Source organism: Apostichopus japonicus, chromosome 6, assembly GCF_037975245.1.
Source record: "Apostichopus japonicus isolate 1M-3 chromosome 6, ASM3797524v1, whole genome shotgun sequence".
Classification (NCBI taxonomy): domain Eukaryota; kingdom Metazoa; phylum Echinodermata; class Holothuroidea; order Aspidochirotida; family Stichopodidae; genus Apostichopus; species Apostichopus japonicus.
The window spans coordinates 4,887,571-4,911,675 of record NC_092566.1 but is presented as its reverse complement, the minus strand read 5'-3'; the positions used below and the strand labels follow the sequence as shown (position 1 = coordinate 4,911,675).

Genomic DNA, 24,105 nt, shown 5'->3' with positions numbered 1-24,105 from the left:
AAAACAGAACTAGTATTGTTCGATACAGGTGACAAGCGCCTACAGTGGAATTACGACCTTCTTTACCGGTTTCGAACCTCTGGACATACAATCAGCGTCCATAGCCTAGTGGTTAGGGTGTCCACGTACAGAGCGGGAGGCCCGTGTTCGAATCCCGGTGGAGGCTGGAAGTTTTTCACTGTTCTTGATTTTCCAACTCATTACGATTTTCAATTTTATATATATATATATATATATATATATATATATATATGTGTGTATGTTTGTGTGTGTGTATATATATACACACATGTGTGTATATGTGTAGAAACCAAAGAGTTTACGTATTCAAACACGTTTCGATTCGCGTAGTCATACTTCAGTATATTATTGAAGACTGATAGACGAAAATGATCGTAGCCTCTCTCCGTTTTCTTCAAAATGGCATTGTTTAACCTCATTTTCTGACTAAATGTTGCACATGCGTACAAATTAATCGGTCAGTATGTCAAATAAATGGCAAATGAAGAGGCTACCCAAAACCAGATGAATCGATTTTTTTTGTTTTTTACTTTGCCTTATTTTTGCCTTTACTCGCGTGATATTGCCCACAGAAACGTACATAAACTATAGTCGACACTAAGGATGAGAACAGGATGAGAAAGTGTGGCGAGTTTTAAAAGAAAAGCTGGGGGCCCCCTTCATCTGTTAGAATGAGAACTCTGTCAAAGTTACGCCGCAATGGAGTGGAATGAGGGAATAAGAGGGGAGTTCATTGGACGATTTAAAAGGATTTGGGTCTACTGTCAGCTTTCATTTCTAGGGGGTACTTACTTACCTCTTGATAAATACTCTGGGGGTGCAAGACTAAATGAAGTGAAGAAAAAGGGAACATGCATTGATGGCTAAAAAATCGGCGAGGGGGGGGGGGGGGCATTGACGATGAACACATTTTGCCTCCCTCCTTAATCAATACTCCTCTCTGCTACTATGGGGGTTAACAAGCAGCACATAATACAAACCCGACTGGATTTGGATAAAAATTACCATGGGTAAATAGATTGGCTTATTTTCTCTCACTACCACCCCCTCCCCCCCCCTCCCCCTCGCCCGCCCTCTCACTGGGTGATTATTGATGTAAGCGTCCTGACGTCACCAGTGGGTACACCGAGGGCAATCGGTGGCATTGCGGCACTGCAAGACACCATTGCGTAAGCTATAACGAAAGATACCGAAAAGAAATTGTTGAGGTGTTCCATATTCCAAATTATTTAAAAACGAACATTTTTAAACATATCTCTTTTTGGGGGAATATTATTGGGATATAATATAATATTGGGATATAATATAGAATAGTCGCTTTAATTATTTGGAAATTACAGAATAGTCGATTATTATTGGAATATATTACAATAGTCGCTTTAAGGGAAAACCTTCATCAGCCATTATTTCAAACTTTCTTCTTCTTTTTTTCTGATCAAATGATTTCGTCACCTTTTCTTACAGAAAGCGTAAAGTACTTGTTTTGTTATACTGGGTTGATTTCTATCTTGTTCATCTCCTTTTGTTTTTTGTCTTTATCACTTTTTTGAATAAATTATTTCCATAAACCTTACAACAAAATACATTAAGTAAGATGTACAGATATGGCTCTCATGTTCTCGTTCCTTTCTGTTGCTATTCAAATTCTTGGATGTATTTTTTCCCTCTTATAAAATACTCTCAAATAAATACGGAATGAATCAGTGTTTATAATTTTATTCATATCGACATGAACCTTCACTTGTCAACGCTGTTTTATTTTTACCATTTGATTTTTTCTGGGGCTTTCTGTCATCACGAAACAATTTTAACTGCATATTTATTTATTTTTACATTTGGACAACTTAAACAATGTAACAATTTTCAGCAGCTAGAAGAAGTCAAATTTTTAACTAAATATCTATGCTCTACTTTAAAAAATTCTTCTGCTTTATTTAGTTTTTTTTAGTTGCTTGTGTGTGTGTGTGCTTTTTTTATTGTATGTTTGGATATTTTGCGGGATTTTTGTTTTTTCTTAATTTAAAATAAAAACTTGACAAGAATTTCCATTTTCACCTGATCAGACATTATTGCTTCAACCGTTCGATCTTGAATAGATCTACTGATACCAAACTACGTATGTAGGTGCTGAGGCGTAAATAAGAAAAAAACCAGAAAAGCGAATGGAAATCAAAATAGATTATACTGACATGTTCAATTGACGATAAAGAAACTACTGTCTTTACGTGTATGTATTTGTTTGTGTGGGTGTACGTGTGTGTGTGTGTCTGAATTGCTCGTCCTGATTCTTGTATGAGATCTTTGGAGAAGAAAATTGATGTAGAAAAATGAGGGTGGGGGAGGGGGTTGTTGGGCTACTCATTTAACCACAAATAATCTTTGTAGATTAGTATTCACGTCACATCAGTGAGTCGTGTGGGAAGTTTAGCGTGGAACGTAACGGGTTATCGACATTTTAAGAACTAGGGGGTGGGGTGGGGGGGGGAGGTGGCGGACGAAATAACGGGATGGAGATGGAGCGGGTTGAGCGGGATGGCGGGTCCGTGACTGAAAATAATAAGGTATGCTCTGTGAAACGATATACGGTTCGTAGGAAAGAAATTATGTTTTTTTGTCAAAAATAACTCTTTTAAGTTTTGTCAGTTGAGTTGATTTTTAATATTCCTTGAACTGAAAGTTCATATTTATTTCATTTTCATTCAGAACAAAAATTTTAATGTTGTCTTGTTCATGGATGTTTGTGTTTATTTTACCATGTCCATTATAAACCACCGTATAAACATATATACTAGTTTAGGCTATTAATTACATTTCATATGTCAACATGAGATTTCTTCATGCATTCATTGTCAATACTTATCATTGCTTGTATATAACAGTTGATATCTATACAGATCTTCCAAAACATCTTTTGAACGTGAAAGAGCTTGTTTAAAGCAGTGTAATTACGTGATAGATTCATCCAATTCCCGAAAATATGAATATGCATTTTTGTTGAACTGCTTACCCATTACTTGGAGCTGAGAAATGTGCATGAAATGAAACTAACATGTAGATGCCGCGATTAAATGGAAACGATGAGGAACCCGTTACAACATTAATGAGAAAAGAGTACAACTGTCGTCTTTAGCTGATATATCACAAAGATCTGTGTGAATAACATCACCCAAGACACACATTGGGAGATATCCTAGCTTAAAAAGTTATGTATGGAGTCTGTATGGAGTCATATTGCAAATCTGTGATGTCATAATGCCAATAGAATCTGAGACCTCTTATTTTTTTCCCATCCCCCCCCCCCTTTTCTTTTCATATTTTCAAGGTAAAATGTACAGAGTTGACACTGAACCACTGCCCATCGATATAGGTCATGTTAAGAATTTCAGTAGTTAGGATTGAGCGTTTGCAAACTATACATGTCCATTACAGGAGAAAAACAACATTGTAGTAGCAATACTAAAAATAATAAAGCAAAATGATAAAGGAAAAGAAAATACAGTAGATTATTCTCGATGACGTCATAGTTAGACTTGATCAAGTCTTTTAAGCCTTGTATGTGAAGGATGCCTCCGAAATGGATGGAATAATGGACTTAGTATAAATTACCTAATTTTGAGACAAAGTAAACTCTTGTCAAGTTCGTATCTTCGGTGTGTAAACTAAGGAATGAAATACTCCTTGATGGTTGCTTTAAGAGAGAGAGAGAAAGAGACAACGCTTTTTGCTGTTGACTCAATTTATGAATGGGCTAACGTTCGTTTTCGTGTCTGGATAATGTTACATACTCGAAACAGTTTTCAATCGATCTAATTAACTTTTTTGCCTATCGGTAACAGTATCTGTAATTCTCTTCACATGTCACTTCGCGTCAATTTCAACAAAGATTTGAAGGACAGCCAGTTATTTTTGCATCTTTTGAATTTTTCAGATCACGATCAAGACTGCTATACGTACTTACTTACTTAGTACAATCTTTTTTATCACATGTCTTGTTTTTTTCTTCTTCAAAAGAAAGGGGATGGAGTACTGTCATAAAGAGTTAAACCATCTATTTTGTTAAGAAAAAACAGATTTCTTTTTTTGTGAAGAGTACAGATGAAGGGAGCAACATTTTACGAGACAAGTTGATATGGCACCATCACCTTTGATGAACATTTGCGAGTTGTTGTACCGAAAGGTAAACGGTGTCTAGATTGTAAATATTATTTTTGTCTGTCAGGCAGTCTGTCAGTCAGTCAGAGTTGGCATTTATTTAATGGCCAACATGATACCGTCTTTCAATAGAGAGTGGTGAACTAAAAGTAAAACTTTTGAGAAAAAAAACATCACGTTCTACAATAATTTAACTAACAGTTATTCTTGCAATGACAGCAACATTATAGCAAAACTGAATTCTAGCGTCATTTTAATTAGCAGTAAAGTTCTTGCAAGAAAACAGGAAATTGCAAATATAGCTTTAAAAATATAAAAACCGGATTTTTGTAATGAGACATTCCGAGAAATAATTAAACAATATTAATTCCCTATATATATTCCGTCTCACTCAGGCTAGGTGTGACTCTGAAACATGCAATTTTATTCCTTCCTCGTTACAACCTATGAATTTCTCCCCTTATACGTTACGAAATATTTCATTATTGATTCCGCACTTATTACTATTATTTTAAGTCGGTGGCATATTGTTTTTACCTTTTAATTCGTTACCAAACACGACGGTTTCCTGTGCTGAAGTTATATTTTCAATTCCAGTATGAGATCATTTTGACAAATTAATTATTCCTCCGTGCAGGAAATTAATAAACATTTGTAATTTCCAATCAGACTTTATATTAAGTCGCGTGATGACAATTCAGACAGCCCCAAGTCGAAACCAATCTTCACATGGTTGTCTAGTCTCCAATTTCGAGTATTCTCTCTTTTATATGCATAAACGATAAAGAGATTAGGATGTTATAACGTTCGGTAGAATCCTATATACATTCCATGCATTGAAGGATCTTGTCTTGTTTTCAACGTTCGCATCTTATATATTTAGAGTGTTATCTCAACATCTAATCAATGCTGACGAGTAATGCTAACCGATAATTTGACAAATCTGACAGACGAGCTAACACATTTGACAGCTCGAATATCTCGGACGACAGTTAGATACCATTATCAACATACCTTGTCCGTCTTCAAGTTATCGATTGCTGGTCTCTCGTAAATAGTTCGTCCTTGTTTTTGTGTGTGTGCGTTTTGTTTTCTCGGTAAAAAAAGGTATTTTTTCCACTCACTGGTATAGATCTAAGTGGCATATATAATATAGGCTAAATGTGTTATGCTATTTTCCTCACATGTTATGAGTCACAATGATGTCACCATGTATCCAGAACTGACGGAAGTGGGGGGGGGGGGGGGACCAACCAGGCGCGGATCCAAGGGGTGTATAGCGGATACAGGGGGTGTATAGCCTGTGGTGTACACCGCCCTTTTCAGCCCTCACAAAAAGATTAAAGTATAGTTATTAGCAGAACCTCGCGTCCATACCCAACTATAGACCTAATTTATAGCCTTACTATGCCTCACTATACATCATTTCAGATGTAAAACTATTTCGTGGGAAAAGCCCCACAGATCCCCTTCATGGAAGTCGTTGTATAAGCCGGGTTTCCCATGTAGAATATATCTGAGAGCATCTTACCCAAGAAAATATTAACAATTATGCCAAATAACTATTTTGAATTTTGATGTGAGGTTGCAAGGGGGGGGGCATATGATTACTCATGCATAGGGTTGCAGCATTGATATCTAGGGTATGTGTTTTAACTATTGTATTCTTAAGATCAAATTTTCTAATAATGTCTTTACTAGAATGTTATGGATTGTTATATGTATGTAGAGGTGACACCATTCTTCACCATTCTGCAATGTTTATCTATAATACTGTAGATATCCGTGAAATGCCTCTGTTGCTTAACAAACTTTTGCAATTGTTTTCCTTACATATCTAGACAATAGCATCGCTGCATTTTCTTCATCTGACAATATGACTTTCAATTCATTCTTTTCTATACCCTCTACAGCGGTGATTCATCTTCAACGGTTCTTTGATGTCTGTCTGAATCGGTCTCTTACTTCCTTGAATATTCCTGAAGTCGGTTTTGAGTCATCACGGACAAAGTTCCATCTAATTATGAGTAACTATGATAAGTGCTCTGAAAAATCGACTATCGGTCGGAGTAACCAATGCACCCACGATACCAAATGGTTCTCCACAGGGTGGTCAAGGGGTGGCCGACCAAACGGACGGTCGGCTTCACCCAGACACATCCGCCACGCTGGACTTCAGAAAACGCTCTCCTTCCAGGATGAGGAAGAGAGCGATAGACCAGGCTCCATATCAGGAATCTGTCGCCGCTAGAGAATTAAGAATATTTTACAACAGGAATAAATTGTGCAACAGCTTTAAAAAGGTGCTTTCTTCGTCCGCTGGATTGCTAATCGTGCTCATACTTTACATTTGTCTTGGAGCTGTTCTATTCCAACAATTCGAAGGAGATAACGAGGAGCATAGTCGTGAAATGTTGAGAATGGCGAGAGTAAACCTGTCCTATGATATCGACCGTTGCTATAATAACACGTCTACGGTAGATGTACATGACTGCATCGTTAGGAAAGTCACAGAGTGGGAAGGGAAATATGTTTTAGAGTTTCCAGTTGCTTATTTTAACACTAACACTTCCGTCGTATGGACGTTTGAAAACTCTTTTTATTTTTGTTTTACTACCATTTCAACAATTGGTAAGGACAAATTTTCATTTGTTATTCCAATCAGTTATATAATGTCCTCTCCTTTGGGTCATCTGTGGGTGGCCGCGACGATTTCAGGGTTACTGTATACCGTATACACTGAGGGAAGTTTAAAGCCCACAGTGCAAATTATCCCTTCTATTCTAATTACTACTTCGAACCAAGAACAACCTGCGGGCGGGCGGTGCGGGGTGGGGCGGGCGGGCGGGGGAGAGGGGATGGAGGGGAGGGGGAAAGGGTGGGGTTAGCAACAAAAGTGGTAGTCAGCGGTCGAGTATTAACATTTCTCTTTACATCCGGTCATGAAATATGTTTCCACACTGGGACATTTTAATAGTCCCATTTGTCATTGGGTGGTGCTTTGGAGAGTAATTTCGGAAACTTGGCCCATTATTCGAGTACTAGAATTGTCGTGATGTGATAGAGGCACGCATGATGGACAAAGGACACATGCAGATAGTTTCTATAGCAACTTGACCTCGTATATATTCTTGTTCCTTTTTCCCCTTCAGGTTATGGAACCATTACGCCAAGGACTCCTGTTGGTAGGATCTCGTGTACATTCTATGCAATCGTTGGTATTCCACTTATGTTGCTGTTCATTGCAGATGTTGGTAAGACATTTCAAAGAAGAATATACTCTCATATCTATTTTACTTTGTTTTTTAATAAAAAACATTTACGGCCCTGCACAAAGTCGTCTGCATATCTCAGTGAAGGGGATGAGAGGGGGGGGGGGGTGAAGCAGCATTAGAATGTCACCCCAACCATGCATAATATATGCAGTATATAACAATTTTTTGTAATTCGCTTTCTTTATATAAAATAACGTCGCCATAACGCGACCTGTCCATATTTCCCTGTTGAAGCATGTATGAGATGCACTAAAGGAATTAATCAGCAAACATCAGATATTTTTTTTATAACGTTTTTTAACAATTTTATAATTTTTCATAACATAAATATTTTATAACATTAACAATTTCGGCGAACTATTCAGAGTTATTACCCGATACATAAAGTTCACTTTATGAAAGAAATTGGGAATTTGCTGCAGTGTTACTAGGCTAGCTAAACATCTCTGCTTATTCTCGTAAAATGGGAAAAATGATATGAAATGAGAACAGTTATTCATTATCAATATAGATATGAATTTAATCAAATTGTTCACCGAAATTAGATATCAGATGAGAGCAAATATCTCTCCGTTGCTTTCATATGCATTGTATTATATATACAAGTTTGATACCCCCTATTGCTTGTGTCTCTATGACCCGAATGACCTCACGAACATGCACAGTTGGAACCATGATATCGAACAAAGAAAAACTTAATTGAAGATAACAATTTACACATTTTAAACATTACCGATTCTATATCAGCACAGTTGTCAAGAACAAAACTCGGTAAAATTAAAACATACCAAGACCCAGAGGAAACATTACGAATGAGTCCACACCTGAGATCAAATACCCAATTTAAAACGAAACGCGTTGAAAAGCATATGCGACCTAATACAGGTGCGATTGTAACTTGGAACGATTGTTTCTATTATGAAACTTTATATGTATATGTAATCAATGTATATAATGAATGTATATATCAGACGTGTAGTAAGAGTAGGCTACTACAAAATGAGTACAGCAGAATGAGTACATGAGTTCATTTAAACGTACCCTCTAGTACTAGTATGAGTACATCGTTCGAAGTGCGAATACGAGAACTCAATCTTGTACTGTAGTAGATACAGATGTCTGCAACTTTCTCAATACGAGAACGAGTAGTCTACACATACACTAGAGCAAACAGGGCAAGGTCCAGGATTTTAGAAAGGATCGGGGTTTCGCCCGGTGTCGTTGCCGTGGACTTTAATGTTGTAGGATCTGGTGTAAACCCTCATCCCCCCCCCCCGCGCACACACAACCCTCCCCATCTCCCCTGCATTCGCACCTGGCGAGTAAATAGCTATGCCAGATATACGGTACGCCATGGTGTCGAGTATAACAAGCCCCCCTCACCAGTGGCGGCGGAACCGGGGGGGGGGGGCTTGGGGGGGCTCAGCCCCCCCAATGAAAAAGTTGAGGGGGCAAATGCATGATAAGCCCCCCCCCCCCCAATATTTACCAAGGCTCCGAAACGTGCATCTGCCCATTTTTCAATGCATACTTGTCGATCTGTCCGATGCACACGTATACTATATAGGTGTAATAATTTTAGTAATTGCTGGGGGACCCTCGGCCCGTCCCCTGGCTATAGACCACATTGTCACCCCAACCGCGTCTTCACGCCCCGTGAAAAGTGGAAGCAGTGAGTGTGAGTACCGGTAAGCGTAACACAACTTCGTCTTAGGCCAATGACTTGCCTCATTTCAGCCAGTTCTCCAACATCCCCTTACTTAGTGGCGGAGCGTCCATATATACAGTCAGGGGCCGGATGCCCCCCCCCCCCCCCCTGACGGACTCAAATGGACTGCTGGCGCCCTTTTCAGCTTTTCACTACTTTTTACTTATTCGCGATTATTGACTATTTTATTGCGCTCTCATATACCTATTGACATTTGTCATATTCTGTTGGTGTAATTTTCCGACAAAATGGCGACGACACCTTTTTATTCTCCGTTTATCTGCAAATTAGCAAGGCCCGGAAAGGGTCATTTCCTGCAATCTAGGGAGTATCTTTACTCAAAAATTTTCTGTACGCTCCGCGCCAACCTGTGGTGGCGCTCCGCTTAGATAGTGTCGAAAGCGCCCCTACAGACCATTCTTGCCCCCCCTGACCAATACCCCTAGCCCCGCCACTGCCCTTACCACACTCAAAAACGTCTTTGCGAGTACACTACGAGTAATAGCTACTCTCTTAAAACACCATCGAATATACAAATTACAATGATTTTACAGACTTTTACGTGCAATTTGAGAAATTGCAGGCTTGAGACCCATATTTTAGGGCTAGGTATTCGCAGCATAAAACACTCGGGAAGGGCCGTTTCCGGCCATCTGGGGGTTTGAAAAAACCCAAAATTTTCTTGTACGCTCCGCGCCAACCGATGGTGGCGCTCCGCTTAGATAGTCTCCACACATTAGCCCCCCCCAATAATTTTTCCGTTCCGCCGCGCCTGCCCCTCACCCTCCCCCTCACCCCATTACAGACCTACTTGATACCAACCAAGTTTAACAACATCAATTCTTTTGAGTCGCGAGTGAAGTTGCAGTTAAAAGTTTTCTCTCTGTATTTTTTTTTTTATCTTTTCAGGGATAGATCGAAATATTTCAAATTGTAACGATACTCTAGCTATTTTCGAAATCAGTTGATGTTGCTTGGCGGTGTTCAGCACGACGCCATATTTCAAAACCTGAAGCAAAATGTCAATTACGTTGATAAGCATCATACATAAGGAAAATCCTCTCCATTATACTAATTGTCTAAATGATATAGTCTTGCTAGAGAGTTTTGATAAACATATATAAACGATGCATCTGTAACGTACAGTGTTATCATTTCCATTTCATTATAGCGATGAGAAACCGTGATCAGGAAGTGTTAATATTTATTTCTCTAGTTGATAAAACGTCAAACATGTTTGGATCAAAATCGAACATGACGCGTACATTTTTTATATATATATATTTTTTTCTACTTTCGGTAAATTTTGATGATCAGAGTTAATACAGAATAATTTCACGGGTCAACATGTCCCCATAATATATCCATATAACTCGTCGAATTTATACGACTTTCTGTCTGTGTAGCTGTCTTCATTTATCCATCTATTTGATTTTTTGAAAAACCTTATTTATTTTCTTACGAATATGAATATACAGCCCTACATGGTCCATCACACGGATACAAGGAGAAACAAAGCCAATATTGATAAAAACACAGTCACGTTACCTCTTTTATTTCAAATTTAGGTTCATTTTATTCTATTATTGTGACCCTTTGAGTTTATACCAGACACTGAATAACGATATTTACAATAACATAATAAGAGTAACAAAGATAACATCAAATGAAAAAATCATAAAACTGCAGTTTCATGTTTAGGTAAACAACAAACAGATATGAGCTAATTTTCCTTTTTAAGCTGTTTGATGCAAATATTGTTTTACTCTTATACGGTCTGTGTGTTAAATTCATTAAGTACCGGTAGTATAATATTTAGACACCTATTAGTTCAACTTAATTCTACAGATCGAGTTTGCACGCTTTGAGAGTGTCACCTGGAAGATTACTATTTTCAGGGGTGAATTGCACTCTTACGGAAGGGCAGCCTCACTCAGAATTATATTTTAAAAAAACAAGATGATTTTTTCGTATTTATTAGCTAAATTTGTGTGAAGTTATATTTACTATTTAGGAAGTCACTCCTTAAACATTAAATATGGCAATTCTTCACGGTAGCTAAGTTTGGCGTGTTTTGTATCCATTCCTATTATCTCAAGCCACACCTGCTGAGAGAAGAAAATGTCAGAGAAAATCCCAATTTCTAGGCTCTCGAAATTCCTTTCTGGTGATTGCATTATACATTCCGGAATTGTTCCCTCATTTGCTGCGTAATGTAGCGTTCTCTTGCAATATATATTGAGTATTTGCAGTTATACTGTATACCTATATACCACTGTCAAGAGAACGCATGTTTCTCCTCATTTGTTGTTAACTTATGAGAGAAACAAACAAAACCAAGTACCAATGAATTGGGTTGTCGATGAATGTCATAATCGATTGACCAGCATAAAACACTCAAAGAGTAAATTTTCACTCATCATCTCTTTCGAATGAACGTATGACCGAGGTTGAAAGCACCTGCTAGTTTTTAGAGCTTAATTTCGACAATGGAAACATTCACTCTTGAGATAAAGAGTGAATTTTACTCTCTTTATAGAGTGATCAACCTTGGACACTTTCAAAGAGTGAATTCCGAATTTTTTTTTATTACGAATGTATTAAAAACCTATACGTAACCATGGCGTGAATCACAAACACGACGTACAGAATTAACATTTCAATACCACAAATTTATACTGGAGACGGTTTAGGGGGGAAAATCATCATTGTGATATGAATTACAGATTTCTATCTTAAACAACTAGCACATATATATCATATAGCCTGCAGACTAATATAACAATACGGAATTGACTAGTTATCTCTCGCTATTATCATAACGGTATACTTAATACTTATCATGAATATGAAAACGTCGCCGAAGGCCTTCTCAGTGAATAAATATTTGCTTTCAGACTTTATTGAAGTGGTAATTTCGTATCTGCCGGCTTTTACACATATATTATGAACGTAGAAAGAAAAGGGAAAAGTCAGGCATGTGCATAACAAAAATATGGATGTATATATTATATAAAACGACTTAATTAGGATAGAGAATTCAGATCAAAATTGAAATCGTCATCAATGAGTTTATATAACAAAAGATGTTGCAGTATTTGAAGAAGTGGTTGCATGTATTGGGGATAAATGTACATCGGGAAGAGTTAAATACATTACAACGTTTGAGAGTTTCATCATCTCAATAGGCTGCTCTTTGAACATTTTATTAGGGCGCTTGTGGGGGCGGATGTATATAGGCGGTACACCACCCATGTAATGCTGTAAGGGGGGAATAGAGCTTAAAAAATTCGGTGATTGCGTCCCACTTTTGAATAATAATAAAGATAAGTTTATTAAAGACGGTCAATTATCACTCTTCCTGTTTGCTTTGCAGTTTCTTGCATGTTGCTCAGTTTGTCTGTCTGTCTAACCTTTTCGCGTACCTTTTAATTCCGCCACCCAATTCCTTACATCGTCCATGTTTGTGTTTGCAAAATAATAGCCTTAGACTCCCTTTTTTATGACCTTCATATATTTCCTTATTTTATTCGCTGATTGTAAAAAAAATTTCGATAATTTTGTTTTTTCAGGTACCGCACTTGCCAGATGGGCCAAAATTTGCGCCATCGCCATCAAACAGAACAGAAAACGAACTCATGCATTTAAAGAAGCAGCTAAGGCTAGTCTGAGGAGGCATCTCAAACCACAGAAGAACGGTTGTGCACCGGAAGCAGATAACACAACAGAACTTGAAAAACCTCCGCCTCCTCTAGCTAAATCGGAGGATGACGTCATGCACGACGAAACACCCTCCCTCTCCACCGTGAACGAAAACGAGGACACGGATGATCGTGGTGAATTTTGGGTCAAGATGCATCTTCCTAAACATCGGAGTTTGAGTATGACGACACAGGAAAGCCAGTCATTTGATAACGATGACGATCTCAATAGTCATTCCAGCGAAGACGACTCCGACGTCTCCGATGACGGCTCGCGGACATCAACGGGTTCCGAGTCGAGAGACGATTCCATCGACACGTTGAAATTAGTCGACAATAATAATTCTGTATGTGTGCAAATTGACCCAGATGAAGAAGAAGAGGAGGGTGAGGATACCAAAGATGATGATTATACTGAAGAAAAGAGGCTGCTGTTATCAGAAAACGTTGACAAAGAAATTCAAACACATCACGTGAATTTGAATGAAGATTCTTGCACGCCTAGCTCTCCTGACGACAATGAAGTACTTGTTAATCCCGTGGCGGACATGGAACCGCTCGATCTGAGGTCGTCGTCGTCATCTCACAGACACGAAACAACGATGAATGGGAAACCACCTCCTCTCGGTATTCGTCGGCAATCGAGTAGGGTCGACTTTGGTGACGTCATAGATCTTCAAAGTGGGAAAAGAACCAGTATTCAAAGACAGAGGAGTATGTCTCCTGGCAAAGTAAACGAATCGTCCGCAATAGGTGGTGATATCATCGAGAACCCACTCGCGGAAACCGACGAAGAAAATGAAGTCGATAAACTTCTTAAGCCGACAGGTTTCCGTTACAACTCATCTCCAAGGCGTAATGCCGTCTTCATCCCCGGGTCAGATTCCTCGCCATCTACTCCTCCGGCGTCCCCAGATATGGGTCATGGCAGAAAAAGCCAAAGTAGTGCACCATCTCGCCGGAGAAGCAGTATAACCCGAAAGATGGGGATGGCATTCGGATCAATTTCGGCTGTTTCCGATCGCGATGTCGCCCATTTCAGCTTTCCGGCGTGGTTGGCATTGCTTCTGCTCATTATTTATCTTCTCTTCGGTGCTGGAGTTATATCCAATCTCGACGATGTCAATATTATCGATAGTTTTTACTTCAGTTTTATCTCCCTTAGTACGATCGGATTTGGAGATTTAACTCCTGTTAAGTCGGATAAATTCGCTTTCCTTTATACTTTCCTCGGATTGTGTTTCACGTCCATGTGTATGAGCCTAAGCTCTAAGGAGCTTACGAGGTTGCTCAAGAAACTCGCTTGGAAGGTCGGTTACTATAAGAGCAGACAGTGGAAAGGCTCAGTTCGCGCCTTCGTGAAAGACAAAAAACGTCGAATCCACGAACGTTCGGAACACTGGAGAGGAAGTCGGAGACAGAAAAACCGCAAGCGGAAAAGACCGAGTGCTCATAGGACGGGTGAAAAACCTTCAAGTAGATCTCCAAATTCATCAAATGACGTTGAACAAGGAAGTAATCACGTTGGTACGGCGACGGTTACGTAAACATATATACCGATAAATAAATGCTCTATGGTTTTATAGAAGCCTATACACATTCCGCCTCATACTTTAAAATGATTCATTATTCGTTAACATATATATGGAGGAAGCATTGGTCTGTGATTTGTACATGATTCTCGTATATAGGTACTGGGTAAGTATGTAGATTAGAGTATAGGGTATAGGATGTGGCGATAATGGAAACTAGTGGCTATTAGAAAATAGGGCAATGGTTTTGTGATTAGCAAATTGTGTGCGCACAAGAGAATTTATTTCATAAGTATAGCCAGCAGTTCTCTGAAGGTGATTTATATAATGGAAATACGCATCGTGTATCAAAAATTATTCCGATCATGATAACATAATAGATCATGATAAAAAAACGAAAAACTGAATACTACCGCCGTTCACCATTGTTCACCATAGTTTACCATTAAGCAGTTGTTTGCATTAATACCAATTAAATGATATTTATTGATTCTGCGTGCCAGCCAGGTGAAGTGATAACGCCAAAATTCAATAAAAAGTAAATCCAATTATTCTTATGGACGGATGGTTATGAAGAACAACCCCTTTAAACATCATCTCTTTTGAAAGACTTGACCAAGTCTAAAACTGACATCTGAAAGCTGCAAATGTTCAAATTTGTACGGTATTGTTGTTTTATTAATTTCTATAATTATTTTGTTTGGTATGCGTGATTTGTATATGTAAATATTGTTAATATCAACATATATATATATATATATATATATCAATATATATATATATCAATATATATACATCAATATATATATATATTTATATATATATATACAATATTTACATATATATATATATATTGATATATATATATATATATATATATATATACACGAGTACGAAGCCACGAGTATACAGAAAAATGTACTAAAGTACTACAGGTATGGTATGGTATAATGAGGCTACCAATGCAAGTCATGTACTGATTTCATTGTAGTTTTTTTTTTCAAGTGATATCGCATTCATTAAGGTACAAAAAAAATCATATCAAATTTCTTGAAGCGCAATCACACGGGAAGAAAATATGCGCGTTACCTGACCTCCAGTTAACTGTAGCCTTTCGTGAAACTCAGCTACTTGAAGGATGAGAAAACTTGTTTAGCAGAAAGAAATATGATCATTGTAATATCAGAATCAAGTATCCTTAAGTCAGGTGGTCTATTGAAAAATATGATATCTCTCTATAATTGAGTCAGCCTCTCGGAAGAATTCGTCAAAAATGGAGATTTTGCAACCACGTGGTTTTGGAACTCTCCTTGAGTTCTAACTTTGAGGATAAGATTGTAACAGAAGGAGAAAAACAAGAAGCTTTGCTATGGTTAGTGCCCTTGGTATACTTTTGGATTTAAAGTCCCCAAAATAGTGATTTCTTCAGTTTGAACGGGAATTCTCTAACTTTATTTTTGCGCAACTGGAGTGAACGCCAAAAGGAATGAGGTTCTACAAGCTGTTTTGTGTAACATACCGTGTGAAACAAGAAAATAGTAAGAACCAAACATTTTCCTCAAAACGTTCCGAAATTGTGGATTGCCTGTGCGTTCCGTATCACAAATTGCAGTATTGGAATGTTTTCAACAACAGGACACTTTTTGATTGCATGTTGTTTTCCTTAATCTTCCAAGTTCCAACGACAGAGCAACCAATGTGGAGTGAGTACCTTAGCCTAACCCCCCCCCCCCCCGGTGGTTGCACTTTTTATGTTCTAAATTTGACATTCGAACCGAGTCACTGTTTTGTCAGAAAACTTTCTACTGTATTTCATCCACTCTTGAAAACAAAGAGAAGAAATTCTATAATTCATTCTAGGGTCCAGGCTTTGATCTCTCGTTGGAAGGGTGATTTTTAAATCTAAAAAAAAGAAGTAGGAGGGACACTTTTGCCTTTAACTTATGAGTGATTTCCTTCATTCCTTGAGAGCAAAATATGTAACAATTATTCGCCCATGTCAACTTCGAAAGAGTGATCACAATGGAGTTCCACCTTACTTTGTTGTTGTTAATGATTCTGAAAGACTTAATGTTTTCGTGAAGATATTCAAGATAATTCCCTCTCGAACCATTCCAATAGTTATGCATTTAGCCTTGGGGATCGTTGTACCACCCCTCCCCCCCCCCTCTTTTATTTCCTTATCTTTTTTGGCTCAGGCTCTTACTTGGCATGCCACGGTAAATAACTTTTTTTATTTTTTTATAATTCTCCAAAATGTATATTTACATATATATGTCTATATACTAACTTACTTTACAGGAATGTAAATCAAATCTTTCAGAAAGACACCGAAAGTATTATCTGACCGGTAAGATATACAGATCCTTCTACTTTAATCTAGTATAATTAACGACATATCACGGACAGCTCCTGGCTAAAGAATAAACATACGGTTATGGAATATATATTCAAAAAGGTTTCTTGCCACTTATATCGATGAATGTGAAATGTCAGAATTTGCAGTCATGTATTAAAAACAAAACCCGTTTGGACAGAAGGAATATTTGTAAAATGACCTCCAAAAGAGAGCAGCTACGAGACAATTCCTTAATAAAGATAAATGGATAATTCATTATATCGTCCCATTTGGCAGAAATTTAGAACGCTGATGGTTGATCACGTATTCTCGCTCAGGCGGAAATGTATCGACCCATTGCAGAACCAATACATTGAAATAGCCTTCTACCAGTCGTTTATCATTTGCATCAAATTAGGCTTTTGTTTTTTATGTTGTATTAATTTTAGTTTATTGGCGAAGGGGTAATCTTCTTCGAGTATTGCAAGTCTTTAAGTATTTTATCGACATTTCTCTAAATTACCATGATAAATACATATGACTTTGGCTGAGACGATTCCAAAGGGTGTTTCCATGGCAATCCCCACGGCCATATTGTTTCAGGCGGTCTTTGTTTACCATTACATCATAGGCCAGTAATAAAGGAGATCTGACTAAACATATTCGATTATTAAAAGGATGAAAACTGCAAGATTCATTTTGGGTAGTTCTTCTGTATCATATGATTCAACAGTCTCTCATATATTTGAGAGCTAACATAGAGGAGTGTTAGCTCAATGGTTAACGCCGGTGCCTTTCAATCATAAGGTCCCCGGTTCGAGTCACTCCCAGATTAATGTATGTCGTCCAGTTATAGAGTTGTTGACAATTAACAGTTCATAATCATGGACGTTAAATATGAATGTAAGAGACTGACTTCGGTCAGCTTGCGGCTTTGATAAGCCAATGCTTCTTCGCGAGTTCCTGCTTGCAGGAGGATCTAATATATATACATATTTACTATTCTCAGTAACAGTTTTGAGACTATACAAAGGTTGCGAAGTTAGCTGCATGCATTGTACGGTAACAAGTAAAAACATTTGTGGCATACCCAATTACGCGCGGTGACACGCCAACATTAAATCTACTATTTGTGGTGACGTTGTGGTAAATACAGACAAATATTCAAAGCCCCATCGAGACTGCAATTTATGAGATCTGACCACAAACTAACAGTAAAATAATTAAAAAAGTAAGTTATTTTCCCTCTTGGTAGGGTTCAGTAGGAAGTAGTGAAGCTCTGAAACAGCACTTATTTCTCTTTCTCTTTGAAGCGATTTGCAAGCACAAAATACCATATATACATGTTCTTGTTTTTGTTGGTAACAAGTTATTGGATGAGGGTGGACGAGGTTTGGGTGGGGGGGGGGGTAGATCCGCTAACCATCCCTCCGTGGTTCATACGCATATATACATGTGAACATATAACCTACGTCACGTAAACTGTTGGTAGCAGTTTTATTTATTCATATATTATTATTCTCTCCGTAATTACAATTATTACTATATGATTTTTGTAGGTGTCTATGCAACAGTGAAAAGTTTACAATTATAACGCACATGTGTAAAGTTTTTCACACTGATGTATGTAAATAGTTGGTGGCGGGTTCTTTTATCTTTCTAATATGCGGATAGAAATGTTCACACATTTCTAACTGTTATTTCTTCTCTGACCCTCTCAGTAACATTATTGGGGCCGTCTTTGCTTTTATTTTTAAATTTTATGTTTTACTTTAAACAATATCTGATTATGCAAGAAATATGTAAATGGCCAGTTATAAAGGGATAAGTATAAAATGGTATATGGGTTTACCATTTCAAATGTTGATAAGTTCTCGATAATTTTATGCCTGTAATATTCCATTATGGGATTTTATTCCCTTTTAAAATTCAAAATATTTAGATCTGAAGATGAGTGTAATGATAGTTTGAACATTCCTTTTCTGTATGACGTCATCATCAAAACATTGTCGATGAAAGTAAGAAGTAAACACGCCAAACGCTCGATAATACAAACATTAGGCCCGTACATTATCAAACATGATGTAAACTTACCTATTTCATTTTTTTTTTACATTTTCTTTTTCTTTTCTACCTAATCATAAGTTTATGATAACATATTTTTTGTCTCCAAATTTTGTTTAAAGCTGAGATGGTTGAAGTTATGGGTGCCGAATATTTTCTTCATATAAATATCTTTATGACGTATAGATAGTTTAATAACGGTGTTTGTAATTACTGATACATTTTAATGCAGCTGTATTATTTCACAATTGGGTAACTGTTACATCTTATAAATCTAATATATATATATATATATATACCATCACACTCGACAAGTCTTCTTTCCGGTGGAGGAAAAGGTGCCTGGGCTCAGTTGTGTTAGGGTTGTGTCCGTTTGGGGTGGGGTGGGGGGGGGGTACAACCAAGTAACTTTGGACGAATAAGAACGTAAAACTACAATGGTATAAAGGTGCTTGATCATTTTATCTCAATCCTACCAAACAGCAAACGACAAATGTTTAGGTCATCTTTAGGAAATATTAACACTGAATTGTTATTACGTTTCAGTACGATTTTTCATTTCTTTTCTTCAATTTATCATCTTACGATATATAAACTGAGAATGAAGTGTATGTCAATGTATTAAATACGTTATAGAGGAAATGTCAATATTTCCTACATGAAATGAGTTAATCACGTGGTATTAAACAGGTGTGTGTTAAGAAACGATTTGTAAAGGAAGTATATCACGTGACTTTATACTTAACATGAATCATGTTCTATTTCTCAGTCTAGAGGAGTATTATGTGTTTTAATATTCGAATGTAATGTGTAATGTGAATATCATGCATATTTAATCAAATTCAGTGACGTCATTTAACTTATTTTCATATAAACCTATTATATAGCATTATTCTTACTTATGAACCACGCGATGTTAGATGCCGTATTAAAAATACATTTGAAAAACATTTCGCTATAATGTCATTGAAAATTTGAGTCATTCTTGCTATTGTATCCAAAAAAGAAGCAATAAAGTGCCTTTTCATTATTTAAACAAATATTGTTCTGTTTGCCTTCTGATTTTGTTTTGAATAGGCCTACTTTTATCAACGATAGTTGCAGGGGCGTAGCGAAGGGGTTTTTGTTGGGGGGGGGGGTGTGGAGAATTTAATTTGCCGACGGATCTGGAAGTGGTGACTGAAATGGGGGAGGGGGTCTAATGGGAGGGGGTGCCCCCCTCCCCTTTGGCAATTTTTTAGTTTTGAAACGTCCTTAGATGCAATCTGGTGTATATTTTAAGTAAAATTTGATTTGCCGACGGATCTTGAAGTGGTGACTGAAATGGGGGAGGGATCTAAGGGGAGGGGGTGTCCCCCTCCCCTTTGGCAATTTTTTAGTTTTGAAACGTCCTTAGATGCAATCTGGTGCATATTCTAAGTCAAATTTGATTTGCCGACGGATCTGGAAGTGGTGACTGAAATGGGGGAGGGGTCTAAGGGGAAGGGGTGTCCCCCTCCCCTTTGAAAAAATTTTAGTTTTGAAACGTCCTTTGATGCAATCTGGTGCATATTTTAAGTCAAATTTGATTTGCCGACGGATCTTGAAGTGGTGACTGAAATGGGGGAGGGGTCTAAGGGGAGGGGGTGTCCCCCTCCCCTTTGGAAAATTTTTAGTTTTGAAACGTCCTTAGATGCAATGTGGTGCATATTTTAAGTCAAATTTGGCACGGAAGAAGCTCCCGTTCTCCTTTTCTCTATTCAGCTTTCCTTCTTTCTTCCCCTTCCGCTCTCTTCACCTTTTCTCCTTTTGCCGACAGACCCAAAATTTGCCGACAGCGACCAAATTACTGGGGGGGGTGTGACACCCCCCCCCCCCGCTCGCTACGCCCCTGGATAGTTGTTCGGCAAAGTAGATTTTAGATGTGCTGGATTTCATGCTTTCTCCAAAAAGGAATAAGGGATCCTCAGGTAAGCTTTTTGTGTTCGAAAAAAAAAATTAACTGAAAAGTATGTGTAGCTTGTCACATAGCCTTGTTAATTCAACTAAATTTTGTTGTTCCATGTGTATGTCAAAGATCGAGTGTTGCAATTACCATCTACAATAGAGATTTCTAACCTGGGGAAAGGCAGCACCGGTGTGTGTGTGGGGGGGGGGGTAGGTGTGAGCTGATATTCTACAATCAATGCGGATAACTACAATCAGGAGAACATTACACCGCAGCTGCAAAGAGCACAATAAACAGTCGATACTCTAGAGCAGCCTTCCATAAACTGGGGTGCAAGGCAGGGCTCCAGGGGGTACAAGGGCGGGCTCCAGTGGGAGGGGTGCGAGGCAGGTTCCAGGGGTGCGAGGCAAGTTCCAGTGGGTGCAATGCAGGGCTACAGGGGGTGCGAAGCAGCAAATTTACTGAAAGAGTAAAGTAGGGAGAAAACTGCGTTTTGGGTAACGGCTTCAAAAAAGTTTGGGAACGACTGATCTACAAAATCGACCGCACTTAAGGGGTAGCCGACCGGGAGGGAGTTTGTTTTGGACTGTTTGCTGATTACCTCTTCTAATTTTGTAAACGGATTAAGTGGTTAATTCTTTGGACGGTTAAACTCAAAGTTTGCTTGCCCAACTCTGGAATTTCTGCGAACGTCCATGAAATCACACCATCTACTTTATTAAATACCAAATCCTGGAATCTTCCTACACGTTTAAGGCTATTAGAATTTTTATTTTTTTGGCAAATTCGCGACTGAATTTTATTTTGTTTATGCCGGTAGTTATGACAATAACGTGAGCCAATTCTGATAAAAATCATGTTACTTAATGCTTGATTAATTGCTTTATTCAACCAAGGTTAAGGTCGGGAATACATTTAAAAGAAAATCGTACATAATTTGGTGACATAGGTTAGACTGATAAAAGAGATTTCGGCGTAATCAATGGTGAATAAGCAAAGGAGTTATTTTAAACTAAACAAATAAATAAATGAAGGAACAAACCTAACCATTACCACTGATGTATGAGAGAGAGAGATATACTGGGGATAAAGAACTACCCAAAGAAGCTTTATTTATTATTCCATTTGATACTAATCTCATTCTGAAGACTTGATCAAGTCTAAACATGACGTCATCGAGCCATGTTTTTCTTTATACCGCAATTTTAAAATTGATTCAGAACTTTTTTTTCAAAAAGAAGACAATGTAACCCGGATGTTAATGAAGCCGACTCCCATGTAAGGGATCGGTAGGGGGGTGTTCCGGGGTCCTTACCCTTTTTAAAAATAATTTAAAAAGTGAAACGGTGCATTCTGGGGCCTATTTTATTGGCGAAAAATTAAGTCTATAATTAGATCTGTATGCAAGGTTCTGCTTACAACTCCCTCCCCTCACATACCACACACACAACCTATTGCACTGTAGCGTCTGGCTGTATTTAAAATATTGAGGCTCTTATCGTGACCTATAATGATGGTATCGATATTTAGTGTTACGAATCTTCACATTCACCGCCGTGAAAATACGAAGAAATGTTCCTTTCTTATAGGAGCACCCGCGAGGTCACAAACTGACAACATGAAAGCCTCCTCTACCCCAACCCCACCACCCTATCCAGTCGCCTCCTGTCATGAATTTTAACCATTATAGTAGCTCCCAAGGAGAGCAGACAATTATATTAGATATTTGGAATAGCTGTTCATCTAAAATATTTCTTTGACACAAGTTGAAGATGTTCCTGGTTGGGCTTACATCTTCCCTTTAATGAATGAGAAAAACAATGGACCCTAGGAAAATTTAGAAGTAGCAACTAAATTACATCGTAATTTTGACCAAACAAAGGTAAATTTTGGACTATTCATCTCAAAATGTTATATGTAAACTTTGGAAATTTTGAGATAGCAATCTGTTTTAACGTCCAGTTCCCTTCGAGTCAAATATAGGGGAAATATTCAGCATGAAAATATAAATATCTGCTTTCATTGCTTGGCCTTCTGGGTAAGAATGAAATGAAGCACATTTTTTTTGTTAGAAATAATCTGCTATAACCTGCTCCCGACAAACTAAGACGCATCCATCTACATGAGAATAGGGATAGGGAATCTCCGTTTTTTTTTCTAGCTTCAAGTTTTTCCTCTGCACGACAAGTAGGCTACAGTATAGCTGCATGAGAGTTAACAATTGAGCTAGATCTAGTATTAACGACATTCGTGAAAATTATGCATAACGAATAGCCAAGCTGCAGTCTGATTGGTCAAAACTTAGAACAAATTGTAAAGAATGATCTGGGCCAAAAATTGATATACGAAATAAAAAATTTCCACATAGCGTAAATGATGGCGCTCATCTTCAATATGGCGCTCATCTTCAATTATGAACAGCGATTCGTTAGATCAGAAGGATATCAAGGTTCGACTGTAATTCGATTTCAACGACAAGAATGATGTGACGTGGCATGTATTTTAAAGACATACCGTTAGCTATGCAGAAACCACCAATTAACATCATTTCCCGGTTTGCTCATCCACCAAACGCATGATCAATGTGAGGCTATAAATACACACAGCTGCTTGATTTCATGAAACTTACGATTACCCCCCCCCCCCCCCCCACACACACAAGTACCATACCGTCCCTGGCACACTGAGTTTGTTCATATTTTACAGACCATTTCTACCTTAAACATATAATGATGGATATGTGAGACTGGAGGTCACAAAGGGAGAAAAACAAAACTTCGAAGGGCATGTCACTATTAAATTTGCAGGAGCAAACACTGGTAAAATCATATCAAATCGTATACCCGCCGCAAGCTGAACCGATCAGGATCTGTGCATTATCATGTATATACTACACTTCTATACAAACCGCAATCTAACAATACGACGTTTACATTTTTCTTAATACCTCAACCAAGGGCCTTTCTTAGCAAACACAAGGGCACGGCTTTCACTTAAAGAATGGTAAAAGTACTTTTGATGGACAAAACGTGGGCCCATCTAAATTATGAAAACTTAGGTACACTTTTGAGGTTTTTCACAAAATTACGATATTGACGAACGTGATACCCCTCTCCCGCCCGCCCCTCCCCCGCCAAATCCCTGTCTCCATGCTCAAGATAAACCAATTACCAAAGTCATTGCATGTTTTGACGGTTAATTATCGCCTTCTTCATTCTTTAGTGTTTATTCTTTATTCTTGTTTTCAATTTATTTTCTTCCAGTTTATTTGTTCCTCCTAAGTTTGCAGAACAAGTTTCGACATGAGTTTAGACTGACGTCACTGAAATATCATATTTGCACATTTTGTGTACAAGCTGCTGGATTTCACTTGCTATTTTCCTCAGC

At 38.0% G+C, this 24,105-nt stretch overlaps 2 protein-coding genes across 7 annotated transcripts in view; one reads left to right on the top strand and one right to left on the bottom strand.

Annotated features, from left to right (window-relative positions):
* The window catches only part of LOC139968752 (uncharacterized), an 87,388-nt gene extending 68,056 nt beyond the window's left edge, over positions 1 to 19,332 (top strand). For all 6 annotated transcript variants that reach the window (XM_071973105.1, XM_071973102.1, XM_071973106.1 and 3 more), the window contains 3 exons: positions 6,087 to 6,804; positions 7,326 to 7,427; positions 12,729 to 19,332. In XM_071973105.1, coding sequence (XP_071829206.1) covers positions 6,207 to 6,804; positions 7,326 to 7,427; positions 12,729 to 14,404 — 2,376 coding nt within the window. In that variant the 5' untranslated portion in view covers positions 6,087 to 6,206 and the 3' untranslated portion in view covers positions 14,405 to 19,332. The remainder of the gene's footprint in view (positions 1 to 6,086; positions 6,805 to 7,325; positions 7,428 to 12,728) is intronic.
* Positions 1 to 24,105, bottom strand: part of LOC139968756 (uncharacterized) — a 223,241-nt gene that overhangs the window by 99,589 nt on the left and 99,547 nt on the right. The gene's annotated exons all lie outside the window — the stretch shown is intronic.